We start from the raw sequence: 15,353 nt of genomic DNA on the forward strand, positions 1-15,353 counted from the left end.
CCAACAAACCTCTGGGCTTGGACACCCAAATGTTCATAGCCCTCCCACAAGGATCCCCACAGCCTTTCCAGGCATAGAGCATAGGCTAAAAAAAATCCCACATGCTGGGCAAAACCATGAGAATCCTCTTAATCAGAGATTTTCTTTAAATCTTTAAATTGGGACACTGCAAATCCACCCTGCTGAAACCTACCACATCACCTTTGGATCCCTTTGCTCCTGGCTTGCCTGGTGCTCCAGGATCCCCCTACAAAACAGAAACAAGAAAAATCTGCTTAAAATTCTCTTCTGGCAGCATCTTGCACAAAGTACAAAGAACAGCATTTTTTGTGCCCTAATAACACTGAGTGTATGGAACCAATTCAGGGAAACTGCCTGTACTCAGACAGGCCCCAGGGGAAAAAGGAGCAGGGAGCTGTCTCCAGAGAGCATTAACAGGGTGTCAACTGCAGAAGGAGCAACTCTGCCCCTCGCTTGGGTGGTGCCTGAATTTGTGGAAATCATTCACCACATTCCAGATGGTGTCTGGAGAGCAGGGAGGTGGGCAGGAAGGAGGCTGCGTGCAGAATTTGTGTGCAGAACAAGCAATTTTCACAGTGACTGCTGGTGCCTCCTCCCTCCTGAACACTGCAGCCCTTGCCTTGGCTTCACCTGGGGATCAGGTGTTTGAAAAATGCCCATGGAGTAAAGCAGCAGAGAGGGTATTTCACTGCTCTCTTCCCCATCACACCCATCTCAGTCTTTTCTCCTGGCCAGCCAGGTTGGGTTTTTGGTATTTGTGTCAGTGAAAATTTCTGCACTAACATCAAATAAATGGTAAGGAAGGACTCCCTGCAGAGCTCTCCCTTTTCAGACTGTTTTTGAGCCACATTTCTAATGGATCTTTACTAAAGACAATCCAAAGTTCCTGCTTCCAACCTGCTTCCTGCTACCAACCCCCAGATAAACTACATCCACTGGGGAATGCAGCAGCTCTACTCATTTCTGGGCCATATAACAGAGCACTACCCTTTTAAACCCAAAATAGAATCTGTTGTTCTTCCCAACATCCTTACAAAGAGTGGGAATTGATTCAACTTTATTTCCCAATACAAACTACATTTAATGTGCTGCTGCACTCACAGTTGCAATAGTCACATATAAAGATTAAATGCTACTGTATGTAACAAGGGAATAAAAAGTCCTTCCCTGGAGTTTGGATTTAATTTAGCCTTTCACAAAGTCCTTCAGTAGTTTGAGAGGAAACATCTTGCAAATGGAATAATATGGTTTCACCTCACCAGCAGCACATCAAATGGATAATTTCCAAGCAGACACTTCCACTGTCATCCCATCACCCATCTCCAAGATTTCTATTCCCTCAGGGACCATTCAGGAAGGATGGTTTTGGAAACACTGGCAGTGCTCCCTGTTTGGTCACCCATTTATCAGTCTCAAACGTGGCTTGAAATGCCCATTCAATAGGCCTGGCTGATGGAAATATCACATTTCACAGCTCTCCACACATTCCCACTGCAGCCCTTCCCACCTCCCTGTTTCTCCTGTGCCTGGGGCATTGAGTGCCTCACAATAAAGCAGCATCTCTTACCGGTGAGCCTTGCTGCCCAGGTTTTCCTCTTTCTCCATCAAGCCCTTCCTGACCCTTAAATAAAAAACAGAGAGGGAACATGCCTTTGTTCTTTTGTGGGAATGAGAAAGAAAAATTAATGTAAAGTGATATAAGGGGCAGAAGAAGACACATGTCTGCATTCTGCTGATACAGACATGGGGAAGTTGTGGGGAGTGCCCAAATCCTGTGGATGTGCTTTGGAATTGCTCAGGAACTGCTCAGCACCAGCTAAGCAGCACAGAAGGTGTTCTAAAGCATCCCAAAATACACAAAGCTCTAATGGAAGGGAACAGTTGGAGACAGCTGTCCTAGAAAATAAGGCAGCAGCACTACTACTCTGATGAATTAAAAATCTTATAATTATTATAATAAGTCACTCTGACCAGGTGCTTTTGAATGGAGGTAACACTTAATTCATGGAGCCTTTGCAGATCAGCCCCAATCAGCTGAACATGTCCTGCAAAGAGGGAATAAGGAGCACAGCAGGGTATTTCATAGCCTGGTTTTGCTTTTAAGAGAAATCTTGCAAAGATTTTGGAAGCCTCCAAATCTTAAAGTTCACAGATCTTCCCATGGAAGGATCTACAGCCATGGGCACATCAGTCTTGACATTTGTCCATCATGCACACATCTTATCTAGGATATCTCCTTGATAATCACAGAGAACTGTGCCCAAATGGCCCTGCTCATTCTTTTAGCCTCCCTCAGCAGGTGCAGGCAGGGTGAGGTGCCGACTTTCTTGCCTTCAGCAATGTTTTTATGCTTTAGGTAAAGAACTGTTCCTTATCTGAATCACAGCCGTGTGCAGCAGCTGGCCAGGGACAGCAGCACATTATGAACTGGGACTGCAGGTCTGGGGGCTGATGTGGACTGGGAGCACTTCCCCAAGGCAAACATTTTTCAATCATGCATTTGGAATAAGACTCACAGGATAACCAGGGTCTCCAGGCTCCCCTCGGTCCCCTCTGTCACCAACAGGGCCCTACAAGAGCACAACAAAGACTTGAGGCGTCATCTGCAATATCTCAGTGGCTTGTGCTTAAGGCCACAACCCAGCTAATCCACCCCCCAAAAATCACTCCAGGATTGATTAGAGAAGGGATTTAACATCTTACTCTGTCTCCAGGTGGTCCCTGAGGGCCTTCTACCTTCCCGTCATCACCTTGTTGTCCCTGTGAGGAAAATGTTAGTATGAATATAAACAGCAGATTTTAGAGCAGATGTGTCTGTACAGACCCAATCCATATCATGGGAAGTCAAAGCCTCTGTTGAATTTACTCCCTTTTCATCCAAAGAAAGACTAAACAAATTTTTGTGTTGTTTGTTTCACTGACTCTCCACATTGCTTTCCTCATTTCTGGTGGTTGTTTTTCCCTGCTCTAACTCTCCTTCTTAAGTAACCAGGTGCAGAGGGTTATTTTCAACAACTCCTAAAACTCAGCAAGCAGGATGTAATTACGACAACATGGGAAATAGCTCTGTGCCTCTGAGTTTTATTGCTGACAGTTCAACCAAACTCTTTAATCAAACATTTCCCCACCTTCACTGAGGACTGCCTGGGCTGTCCTGGGAGCAGGGGTGGTCTGGGTGGGCTTCTGGGTTGTGTGCCACCATTGTGGGCTTGTTTTACCATCAGCCAGGTGAGACAGCCTCTCACATACCCCTGTCCTTGCTGGGATGCCCCCACACTCCTCTCCTTGCTGGGATGCTCTCACACACCCCTGTCCTTGCTGGGATGCTCCACAGCACGAGCTCAGAGCTCATGGTTTGGCCGGCAGATAACATCACCCGGCTTATTTATGACTGAGGTCTCTCCAAAACATCCACACAGAGATCCCTTAAGACTTAACAGAGACACTATCCTTTTAAATTCTGTTGTGAAAGTCACTCAGGGTCACGGTGTCCTGTTTTCTCTGGAGCCCAGCTCAGAGATGGCTGTTTCTCAGCTCCCCATGGAAGGATGCAACATTCCAGCTCCTCCAGATTTTCACTACTCCACAGCAATCTCTGGCACTTTGGCTCCTTAGGATAAACATGTCTCAGAGCTCCTTTGGTGCATCTGGGGGGTTCTGGCACAGTGGAGGTGCTTGGGTGCTCCAAGAAGCTTTGAACATCCAAATCTCCACAGACTGCAAGTATTTCACAGGCTTGTGTAATTCTCAGTGGTTGCACCAGCCCTTTCTGGTGTATTCACAGCTCTCTTTGACCTCCTCTCTGGGCTGCTCTCCTGTTGGAGCTGCAGCTGCTGATAGTAAGGAAATTTCTTGGTGAGCCTGCCTGTCTCTGAGAGAAACTTGGGTGGCAGAGAGGAGAGGAGAGGAGGGGAAGCAAACCCTCACAGGCTCTGCCAACATTTCCAGTGCTACTGAACTTGCTGCTGGAAGCCAGCAGCAAAATACCTGGCAACTGGTTTGCCTTCCAGCCACTATCTAAGGAATGTTGCCTAGAAGGGAAACAAAGCCACCATTTCTCATCTCTCAGGGAAAAAAGAAATCATCCCAGTGTGTCTGTTGCTATGCAGAAGTCTTGGTGCTGATTGCTTCTTCCCAAGCAGGATGTGCACACCTTTGCCATTTGGGACCTGAGATGAGTGTGATGAACTCAGACAAAACTCCTAATTCTGGGGACCCTTGAAGAGCATCAAGAATCACAGATTTTCTCCCCATTGTGGCTTTGTTTCCCCTTGAGGCTGATCCCCACCTTGTTCTCTGTCTCCTGCCTGAGAAAATCCTGCAGCCTGGTCAGCTCTAGGCCTGTGAATCCGAGCTCCTCCAGAGCTTCCTGGTGCCTCAGCTGCTTGAGAGGGAGATGAAAGCTCTGTGCTCATTCTTCAGAAAGTTGCAGTGAAAAAAAAGTTAGAGTAAAGGGCAGCAAAGTAAACATGTTAGGATACAAATGGAAAATGCATGGAGAAGAAGGGAAGGCTTGTTGTTGTTGGCTGCTGTCCCAAAGTGAGATACACCAGTTTGTAATTTTTAAAAGGATCCCATCTGGACTGCTTTAAGCAGCTGCCAAGAGCAGGCGTCTGCTCTGAGCAAGGCCTCTTTGAGGAGCTGCAAATGTAGGAAATGTGGTGGAGTGGCTGGCTGGGATGGCACAAGGGAGCAGGATCCCACAGCAGTGCCTCTCTCCAAACCTTCCTCTCTGAAAAAGAGAAGGAAGATCTTCCCCACCATTGCATCCTCCTCCTTCAGCACGGCTCCATCCACCATGTCACTTACAGCTCACACAGTGCTCACGGTCCCATTTCCATTTTCTCTTTATTTCTCACTGTCAGGCTCCCATTTTTGTGTTCACACTCTTGTGAGAGGTTACAGATGTCTGGAGGGAAGGAATCTGTCTGTCTTTAGGCTGGGATCCAGGCAACTCTTGGGAGGTGAGGGAGGGTGGATAGGAAAACTTAGATGCAAGGTTTTGTGGAGCACCTGGATGCTGCAGGAAGGGGTGCTGGAGGCTCAGTACATGATTTTGTGCTCTCCTGGTTCAGCATCTTCTCCTTCTGCTCCCCAGCAAGACCCACTGACCTTCCAGGAGGACTTGGGTGAGGAGATCCAGCTGTCAGTGGTCATTAACAGAGCTCACTGCTCTTAGCAGGGTGCATTGAACGCTTTGGTGGCTTCATCAGGCCTCAGCTTGGATACTTGCATGTAGAATTAATTTATCATAACACTGCTGTGCTCTTCTGGCACCAGATCCACTCAGGGAGTGCTTTTCCAGTGTCCTTTTGCAGAGCAACATCTTGTTGATGAAGGGCAAATTGCTCCACTGAGCACTTCAGATGAATAATTTGGGGATCATTTGCTACTGAAATTACAAGAGCTTTCAAGATGGCAACTTTAAATGTTTTCAAATAAAACTACAGCTGCAATTTCAGCAATGGACACACATATCTGCACACCTCAGTGGCTGCAGAGTCAATGGCTGACCTTGCTTTTGCTGGTCATGGCTCACAACTTTTTGCCAAGATGCTCAAGATTTGACAGTGGAACTGTAAGGAAACTCTGGGGCAGGGTCTGAGCCTGGTCATCAGCTCTCACATCATCCTGGGCTGGCTGTGCTTGTCTCACACCTGCCAGGAAGTTCAGCAGGGCAGCAATGGAGATAGGGAGCAGCAGGAACAGCTGTTCCTCCATGGATGTGTTTCAGCAGCAGGAAATGGGAGAAAAAGCACAATGGCCATTGTTCACCCCCAAAGAAAGATTTCTGAGTGTGTGAATGTCTTATTGGAACACAGCAGCTTTCCCTGCCCCAGTGACTGCTGGCTGCAGGGGGAATCTCCAGGCAGAGCATGGTGAGAGCAGGGCATCCTGACACCAAGAGCATGAAGGCATCCACTCAAAGCCCCAGCAAGGGCAAGTCCTTATAAACTCATTTTCTAAGCAATGGAGCTCCTGTCTGCACTGCAGCTGCCCTCCCACCTGTGTGCAGAGGAAGAGCTGAATGCTCTCGAGTAGAAAATGAGCAGAAAGAGTTCATGCACCTCTCCTCTTCATGGGGACCTCACAACTGACCAGTCCCCATCACCATCACTTCCCTTCCCACACCAAGGCAGAATCACAGAATGGTTTGGGTTGAAAGGGACCTTAAATCCCATCTTGTTCCACTTCTTGCCATGGGCAGGGACACCTTCCACCACACCAGGGTGCTCCAATCCAACCTGGCCTTGGGACACTGCCAGGGACGGGGCAGCCCAGACCTGAGCCAGTGCTTTGCCACCCTCTGAGTAGAGAACTCCTGACATTTAACCAAAATCCTTTTGCTTTTTGTAGGAAGCTGCTCCCCTCTTTTAGACAGCCCGCTTTAAGCCCTGGAAGGTCACAAGGAGCTCTCCCCAGAGCCTTCTGCAGAGAGCTCTCAGGAGGGAGGGAGCCGTGCTGCACAAGGCATGCGAAGGACACCATGAGCCCTGGGAGAGCCAAGCAGCCCTGGAGCCGACAGGAAACCACTGAGGAGTGACTCACTGCTCCAGCCTGGACTGGTTATGGCTCTGCTGACTCAGCAAAAGGGGGAAAACTCCCGGGAAAAGCCACCGAGGAAAGAGGGCTCTGAGTCAGGGCAGCTGCAGCCAGGGGCTGTGGGAAGGTGGGGCACAGGGAACGTGGAGCAAGGGCCATGGAGAGGGGAAACACCAGCAGCTGCAGATCTGCTCCTTTGTGCAGGGAGTTACTGTGACCTGAGCACAGAAAGGCACGAGTCTGACTCCTTTTGGCTTGGGGATGGAGCTGAATTCTTGTGGATGCAGGCAAAGCACATCCTCAGCCCCGTGCTGGCTGGCTCAGCCCCTGGCACAGGGCTCGTGGTGTCTGGGAAGGACGTGCTGGTGGCACAGGGGTCCTGGCACGGGCTGGCACAGGCAAGGATGCAGCTTTGAGGGGTTATGTGTGTGTATGAGAGGCTGTGTGTGTGTGTATGAGAGGCTGTGGGGTCAAGCAGGCACCTCTACCTCAGCTCAGGGTGAGCACAGTGCAGATGCATGGAGTTACAGCAATTGTCTCATTCAAGGGGAAATGAGATGGCCAAACCCCCTGAGCTTACCTTTTCCCCCTTTGGCCCTGGTGGTCCAATTGGCCCTGGTGGTCCTGCATGTCCCTGTGGAGAGCAGAGAGCACGTGAGGAGCCAGGAAAGAGCTGTGGGACTGAAAGCCCTCCCTGGTTCCCTGATCCCACGAGCCCTGGGTGGTGCATGCCAGCTTTGGAGGGGCATGGGCAGAGATAAACCAAATGCAGGTGGTGCAAATGGAGACTTGGCAGAGAACTAAACTCGAGATCAGAAATAAATCACAGTTTAAGAACAATTTGCATCCTGGAGTGGCAGTTTTGCTGTGTTTAAGAACAGGTAAAAGCTGGGAGGTGAAAATAAACCCTTACCTGGTAGCCCTTCAAGCCTGGGTCCCCTTGAGCACCCATCCTTCCTGGAGCTCCCTGGAGAGGCAGAGACAGAGGCACTGAGAGAGCAGCCCGTGGTGTTGGCACGAGGGGAGGAGGCACTGGGCTGTGCAAAGCAAAGCTCTGCACACATGGGAGTGTGGCCTGTCCTTGTCCTGGCCACCCCTGAGCTCTACTGCAGCACCTGATGGCTTCTCCTTGGCTTTAACTCTTACACATGCAGAGGGCTGTGCCAGGAGGCCTTTCCCTGCCTCTGCCTGCCTGCAGCAATAGATTCCCCACCTCACTCAGATCTGCTGTCAGAAATGGCTGCATTTCTGTGCTCTTCATCTGCCCTCCTGCACTGCTCTATATCCCAATCAGTGTTGTGCTAGGAAGTCCACCAGACTTCCACAGACCAGAATCTCACCCTTAGCAGAGTGAACAAACGGGTTTAAATCAGATCATCACATTAAAGTGAGTCACAGAATTTCCATATAATCCCATTTAGCATGGAATAAAGCCCTTTCCACAAGACAAAGACATGTCCACTCCAATAGACTGTTGCTCAGATGTTGCTTTGCTCCCTTGTGAAATAATCCATGGAGGCTTTGCCAAAGACTATTAAGGGAGGATATGTGGTGAGGCCACAATTTTTAGTGCAGGAAAACACTATCATCAAAACCATCACTCCATCACTCATTTGCTACTGTTCTGAAGTATCACCACTAATCCTAGTTCATAAATAATTCCTGATTTTGCACTAAGTTCTATCAAATAGAGTGCAAGAAGTTTCCTACCCAGCCTGCAATGCACGAGAGGCACTTTTATGTACCACTGCTGTCCTGATGCATTCATCTCTTGTGCCTAAAGCAAATTAATTTCTCCCCTCTCTGCCATACTATGGCTGCTCTCTCTGGAAGCCTCACCTTCAGTACCCAGTTCAAACCCTTTCCCATGCTTCTTCTTGCTCCAAGTGTTTTAGATAAGTAGATCAAGAGTGGGTGTAGAAACAGGGCAGAAATCCAAGGCAGAGTTCCTTATAACAACACAGCTTGACTTGGAAGCTGCTCTTGCCATGAGTGTGCAGTCTCAAAGGGGAAGATCTTAGCAAAAAATAGCTTATCAGCTCACTCAGCTGAGGAAAAATCCCCAATATTTCAGCAATTTCAGCCCATCTGGGGAGTTGTGCAGAACTGCCTCCATGCAACGTGAGCTGGGCTCACGGGGCACCAACCCAGCCACCCCTATGGACTCTCCTCTGTGCTGCTTGGGACAGGGGTTAAGATGTTTTTAGCCAATTAAACCCATCTAGCAGCAATTTTCAGTGCATTTTTCAGGCTCTGCTGGGCTCTGTGCCCCAGCCAGGCCCGTGCCCACCAGTGCCAGGTTTCTGTGGGTTGTGTTCAGCCGTTTGCAGAGCTCTTCTCACCATCGGTCCCAGGGTACCTCGGGATCCTTTGGGGCCTTGGTTCCCCTTCGGCCCCTGCTTCCCTGGGGATCCCATCTCTCCAAGCTGCCCCTGGTGGCCTTTGCTGCCCTGCAGAGCAAAGGCACTGACATCAGTGTGGGACAAAGCTCCTTCTGCAGGAAAACATCAGAGATGAGGAACGGAAGGGAGATCCACGGGCTGTGATGGTATCAAGGAGAGATGTTCCTACCTTCTGGCCAGGCTTGCCCTTTTCCCCCTGTTTTCCTGGTTTCCCTTCTGGTCCCTGGAAGGAGAAAAAACAAAAGGCTGTTGGAATGGGAAAGCAAAGGAGTCACATCCCAACCAGCCACTCCCAAGCTGTTTCCCTAGCACACACAAACCTGAGAGCATCCTCACCCACACCTGGGGGCCAACAAGGAGGCCAGGGAGTTGTGCAGGTCAGATCACAATCCACAGGTGCTACAGATGGAGGAAAACTCATTGCTTAAAGGTGGAAAGCTCTTTGTGCTCAGGTGGCACAGCTGAAAGGTGATACTGTGATAATGTTGATGACAGTGACTTTGAAATGACACCTTGAAGATAGGTCATGGAAAACGGTGTCCATCTGTCCCCAAGGGTGCAAAAGAAGGATCTCCAGAAGTGCACCTACCCAGCCTCTGCTACAGAATGGGCTGAAATGTGGAAAAGACATTTACCCTGATTCCCACAAAAGGTTTCCTCTGGTTCACCCTTGAACCAGCAGTGAATCAGTAGGTATCAATACTTTTGATAGGCACTAAATTAGGTATCAATACTTCTTATATAGTTTTAGGACCTACCATTGATTCCACAGCACTTCTTATTTTTTACCTTGTTAAAAAGGCAATGTTTTCATTCTCTATGCACCTACCACACACAGCCTCCTGCTCCCAGTGAAACCCCCTGCCTCTATTTGTGTTTTTACTGCCACACACAGAAACCGCAATCTACTGATCAGGCTTCTAGAAATGCAGTGGGATGCAAAACTTGGGGTGGGAGCCATGGCAAGCAGAGGCAGGAATGCTGAGCTGCTTTCAGAACCCAGAACCTGCTGCCCCTCCTTGCACCCACACCACAGGCATGTGCTACCATGAGCAGCTAAATACAGCAGCCTCTCCTTAGGGACCTCAGGGAACTCATTTTTTCCTGTGTTTGACCCTGTTGGCTGCAAGGGAGACAGAATATTTTTGAATTTGACAGAAAGAAGCAAAAAGTATAACTGAAGGAAATAACTCATGCTTTTTGGCAATTGTGACAAACTTTTCAACAGCATCTCCACACCAGCACCACCTCTCTCCCTCTGCTCCCCCTCTTCCCAGCTAGGAAGGTATAATTTTCATCATGGTTGGTGTTGCAGTCTCAGCTGAATAAAAGCAACTTTTAAAGTGAGATATATCGGGGGGTTTTCACTCTGATCTGAAACATGGGCCTCAGAAGTGCCTGCTCTGAACACAAAGGAGCAATTCAGCCTCATTACAGCCCTAAAGGATTGTGCCAGTTCACTTCCCCAGAGGGAATAGCTCCATTTTACCCAAGTCAAACATTTCAGGAGTCCACCTTGCCAACACCATTAGGCCTCACAAAGCACAGGTCCCTGCAGAGGAGCACATGAGCCTTGTTCTGTGTCCCTTCCATACTGCTCAGGGTTGGTTTTTTTTGTGTGTGTGCTATTTTTTGCTGCCCCTTTCCAAGAGATCACTTTTGGAGCTGCTTTCCCACAGATGCCGAGCAGCCGCAGCAGATGAGGGTGCCAAGCCTCCAGCATCACCCACAAGATTTACACTTCTGACAGGAGTGCAGAAAATGAAAGCACTGATTTCACTAATGAAGGCATCAGAAATGGCCAGACCCTTCCAGCTCCACAGCAGCTCACTGGTACTCAGCACCTGGAGCACAGTAACTACACAGCCCCTGCTCTGCAGCACTGCCCTGGCACATTATGGCCTAAAAATCTGGAGAGGGAATGGTGGGATCAGTCAAAAAGCTTTACTGTCAAACAAGATGTGACTGAATAATGAGACAACTGGGGTTTTTAATCAGTCGTACAGTGTTTTTCCATCAGTCTCCCTGGGCTGTGCTTTGAGAGCTTGTGGAACCACAAGCAGTAGATGCTTCCTGCAGACGGGATAAAGCCCATTTTAAGCTAGATCTGTTTCTAACCCAGTGATGGACAAGGCCTTGGTCTTCTCCAGCTGAGCAGTTTTGCGCACTCAGATGCGCTCCTGGATCTGCAGTGCTGTGGCAGCTTATGGAACAAAGATTTCCATGCAAAGGTTCTATCCCTAGGCTGAGAAAGTTTTATATTGTCTGTAAAAATGCAGATAGCAGCACACTGTGAGACACACTCTTTATCATTGGGCAGAGCAGGTGGTCCCTGTTCATGGGGAGGTCACGAGGATCTCAGGATACTTCAGAAGAGTCTGAGGTACAGCCTGGCTCCCTCCACCAGGATACATCTCCCATGGGAGTTTAATGACTGAAATTTCTACATTTCTGAAATGTCTTTGTTTTTCAAGAAGACAAGTTTAGGCTTTAAATTTTCCCATCTGAGAAACAAAATTTCCACACTGCTCCTAAAATCTGCCAGCATTCAAGTTCCTGCTTGCACTCACCATCACGGAGTACAGATAGAATCATCTGGGAGAGGGTAAACAATAAAAACCAAACTCTGACAGCCCAAGTCCTGCTCACAAAATCGAACTCAATCCACAGTGAGGCTGAGCTGAGTACAAACAGCTTCTCAGACTTTCTCAGGCCTCCTTCAGCTTGTCTTTTCCCTTGGTGGTGGGTGTGAGCAGAGATATGGGCTCCAGCAAACTCATTGTACCATCTTCCCCCTATGACACATCAGCCTCAGGGAGCAGGGATGTTCATCTGCTCCAGAAGGTTCTCCTGGGTCCTCCAGCTGGGGTGCAGCTCTCTCTCCATTGCTGAAGGAAAAAAACCCAACATTGGCAGCATCACCATCTCCTCTCAGTGCCAGGGAGAGGAGCTGTCACTCACAGAAGCCATGGAGACCTTGTTCCAAGCCTCCCTTGCTGTTCTTGACTCTCATCCACTGCTTAAAAGCTTGGCTGGTGTAAGAAAATGGGTCAGACCACGCTGGCGACGGCACGGGCAGAGACGTGGCTGAGATTCTGAGTTCCTGAGTCACCTCCTCGAGAGGAATGAGCTCTATCAGTCAGGGACATTTCCCTGCTCTCCCAGCACGCTTTCTAGGACTTTGGCCAGCAAGCTGTGCTGGTGAGTGGGAAGCCTACCATGTGTCTGATTTTCCTGGATATGCTTTCTCCAACTGCGCAGGAATCCTGCCCAGATGAATTTAGAGGCAGTTCAGCACTTGTCTGGGGTTCCCAGATATGTGATATCTCTGCTTGTGATGATCCAGATGTGGTTGCTGTTGCAATCCCAGATGTTCCCAGGGCACATACGCAGGGGTTTGCACAGTTCCCAGAAATCACTGCACTGCCCCACTCCACACATTGCACAGGGAAGGAAAAACCCAGCAACAGCTTTGGTAGCCTGCAAAAATAGTCCCATCCTTTTTCTCTCCATTCTTCTGACTCATCTGTCCAGGGATAAAAAAACCATCAGGGCCAGAAAAGGAAGAAAACAAGAAAGGATAAAAATAAAATTCAATGAGATGGTATCTTCATCCAGCCTCTCCCCAAGGCACATTGGGAATGCAGCACCTTTTGGTACCTCTTTTACTGCAGTGTGAAGTTCCTCAGGTTCCTAAGATTTCTTCTCTCTTTAGCAGAGATAGGAGTGAGGGCAGAAGATGTACAAAAGCCTGCACATCAAAATAATGAAATCCAAGCTCCCTTTGCTGGACTCACATCAGCTGGGTCACTGTGCCAAGGCACTGAATACTTGGTGCTTTTGTTCCCAAGGTTTGTACACATTTGTTGTATGCCTTGGGTTACTGATTTGCTGAGAAAATATATCTTCTTTCCAAGCTTCTTCCATCAGTGGGGCTATTTTTAAATGGTGATTTCTCTTTATATGCTGCAGTCTTCACTAGAGAAGCATATCAGTACCTCCAGATGATGATGGTATTTGTGACCAGGGACAGTGGAAAGCAGCAGTTTTATTAAGTCACATGCCTTCAGCTATGCCAAAATATCCAAGGAAAGCAAAAAAAAATTATAGTCTTAGGTTGAGCATGTTTAAAATTTCATTGTCATCTTCAGTAAGGATACAGATTTACAAGGATTTTTTTTTTAGTATAGCCTTAGATATTCCCCTAAGGGAAAGAAGAATGGTTTATTTTCCAATGCAAATTGGTTAATTTTTAAAGAAAAAGAAAAAGAGACTTCCAGCTGCTGATGGCCTTGACAGAAAAGTCAGATCTATTGCCCAGCACAACAGCAACGTTTAGTGGGAGCAAAGAGATGAGCAGCTCAGCTTTAAATTCTCCAGACATCAACAGTTGAAATCTATGTTCCGACAACAGCATCCAGAAAAACAAAACAAGGAAGTTGAATGAACTGCAGAGAGATATGCCCTGAGCAGAGCCAAACAACAAACAGGGCTCAAATCCTGACCCAAACTTCCCCACAGCCAGAGATGCTCTTGCTGCAGGCAATGGGTCGGGGAAGTGGTAACAGAGATGTGACTCACCATCCTGCTCTGGCTGCTGGCATTCCAGAGGGCAAATGTGTTCCTGCCTTCCTTGCAGCACAGGAAGGAAGCTCTCAGGGCACAGAACTGCTGGGAGAGCCTCCCAAAGCTTGCCTCAGGTTGCTTCAGGATTGCTCAGGACTGCTGTGGAGCAGGAGCATATTTTCAAACTATTTTTTTGGTTTTTTTGGTGTGTCATTGAGTGAAGGTCTGAGGTCACTCCTCCCTCCCAAAAATAAGGCAGGAAGAAACAGAACCACCAGAATAAAGCTACTGAGCAAACGAGAAATGTGACATGGTGACAGGGAAAAAAAAGATAAGATAGTATGAGGCACTGGATGTAAAAAGGGCAGAAAAACTAAAAGCAGCAATAAAGGTAGGAAGCATGAACCATAGGATGACCATGCCCATATCGTCCAGGCCCAGCCAGTGAGCTCATTTAGAGGGAAATGAAAAAGCCCCATATAATTTCCTACTGCTCAGCAATGTCTCCATATGAGAACCTCTACTTAATAAACTTTGATGGAGAGAAGCCTCCCCCCATGGAGGACAGTTCACAAGCACTCAGGAAATTAGTGGGATTATTTAGGCCGGGCATTTGAAGACATAAATGTTTTGGATTTATAAGAAACACATTTCATAATCACTCTGCCTAGCAGTAGTCTGGAAGGGGAGGAGACAGGGCAGCAGCTCCTGAATGAGTATGGGGAAAGAAGAAAGACTCAACTGTTCTCGAGAAGAAAGACCTGATTGTGCTGTGAGGGTTTCACTGGGAGCACTGGGAAGCAATGGGCTCCTGGCCTGCTGTGGAAACCCGAGTGGGGAGTGCAGGTAGAGCTGGCTGTGCTCAAAGAATCAGCAAATTGGGGAAATCCTATAAAAAGGTCTTGGATGGCAAGGCTGCAGCCAGAGTTGCTGTGACTTTCCTTTCAGCTGAGCTCCTCAGCTTAAAATGGGAATCCAACCCAAAGTTGTGTATCCTGAACTCTCTGCTTAAGAGCAAACTCTTATCTGCATGCAGCTGTTGAGCTGAAACTTGCTGCTTTCAGTTTTGAGGAGGAGGAGGAGATCTATTTAACTTGATTTTTCTGAGCAGCCACAGTGTAAGGCAGCAAAGAGTCATGCACAGAGCAGTGCTGTGTGCTCTGAGCTGCTCTGGTTCAGTCTGATAGCCCTGATCTGCCATAATTTGTTGTTTCTGGGATAATCCTTTTTTCCCCCCACTCTCTTTGCCTCTCCTTCCTCATCTTTAAGAAAGCACAGGAGACAAGATGCCACTGAATTCTTGATGGATGAGTGGGAAGTGTAGGAAAAGTGCAAGGCCCCATCCCCACTGAGCTGTGAAGCTTTCATACACAATGAAACCAAAATGCTCCAAAAAATTAGTGTTGGAATCTGACAATGGGACAAAAAAAAAAGAATAGAGAGAGCACCTGAGCAGCACAGCTCTGACTGACACTCCCCCAAACACTAAGGGTTAATATCTTCCTTGTGAAGGACACAGATGCCCTGGGGTTGTGGAAGAGGAGGGGAATGAAATCCTCTCTTGCAATAAGGAGGGGAATCTTGGAGCAACTGCCCAAAAAAGTGTGTCTCCTTCGTCTGAGTCAGGAAAGAAACCCTGCCAAGCCAATGGGATTTATTTCAAATTCTGGCTCATTTTGACTCCTATTAACTCTAAACTAAGACCAGCTGGGATCAGGCTGCCTTCCCCAGCAGCAGAGCCTGCAAGGGCCAAATGGCCCCTCAGCTGCTGGAGAGCAGCCCCAGTTGCTGCAAGCAGCAGTTCCCTGGGGATTGGGAAAG

At 48.2% G+C, this 15,353-nt stretch overlaps 1 protein-coding gene across 1 annotated transcript in view; it reads right to left on the reverse strand.

Annotated features, from left to right (window-relative positions):
* Positions 1 to 15,353, reverse strand: part of COL27A1 (collagen type XXVII alpha 1 chain) — a 146,300-nt gene that overhangs the window by 14,774 nt on the left and 116,173 nt on the right. Inside the window, exons 38-45 of the mRNA XM_064727415.1 lie at positions 9,136 to 9,189; positions 8,907 to 9,014; positions 7,478 to 7,531; positions 7,145 to 7,198; positions 2,725 to 2,781; positions 2,538 to 2,591; positions 1,589 to 1,642; positions 194 to 247 (exon numbers count right to left, since the gene is read on the reverse strand). Coding sequence (XP_064583485.1) covers positions 194 to 247; positions 1,589 to 1,642; positions 2,538 to 2,591; positions 2,725 to 2,781; positions 7,145 to 7,198; positions 7,478 to 7,531; positions 8,907 to 9,014; positions 9,136 to 9,189 — 489 coding nt within the window. The remainder of the gene's footprint in view (positions 1 to 193; positions 248 to 1,588; positions 1,643 to 2,537; positions 2,592 to 2,724; positions 2,782 to 7,144; positions 7,199 to 7,477; positions 7,532 to 8,906; positions 9,015 to 9,135; positions 9,190 to 15,353) is intronic.

Source organism: Zonotrichia leucophrys, chromosome 17, assembly GCF_028769735.1.
Source record: "Zonotrichia leucophrys gambelii isolate GWCS_2022_RI chromosome 17, RI_Zleu_2.0, whole genome shotgun sequence".
NCBI lineage: Eukaryota > Metazoa > Chordata > Aves > Passeriformes > Passerellidae > Zonotrichia > Zonotrichia leucophrys.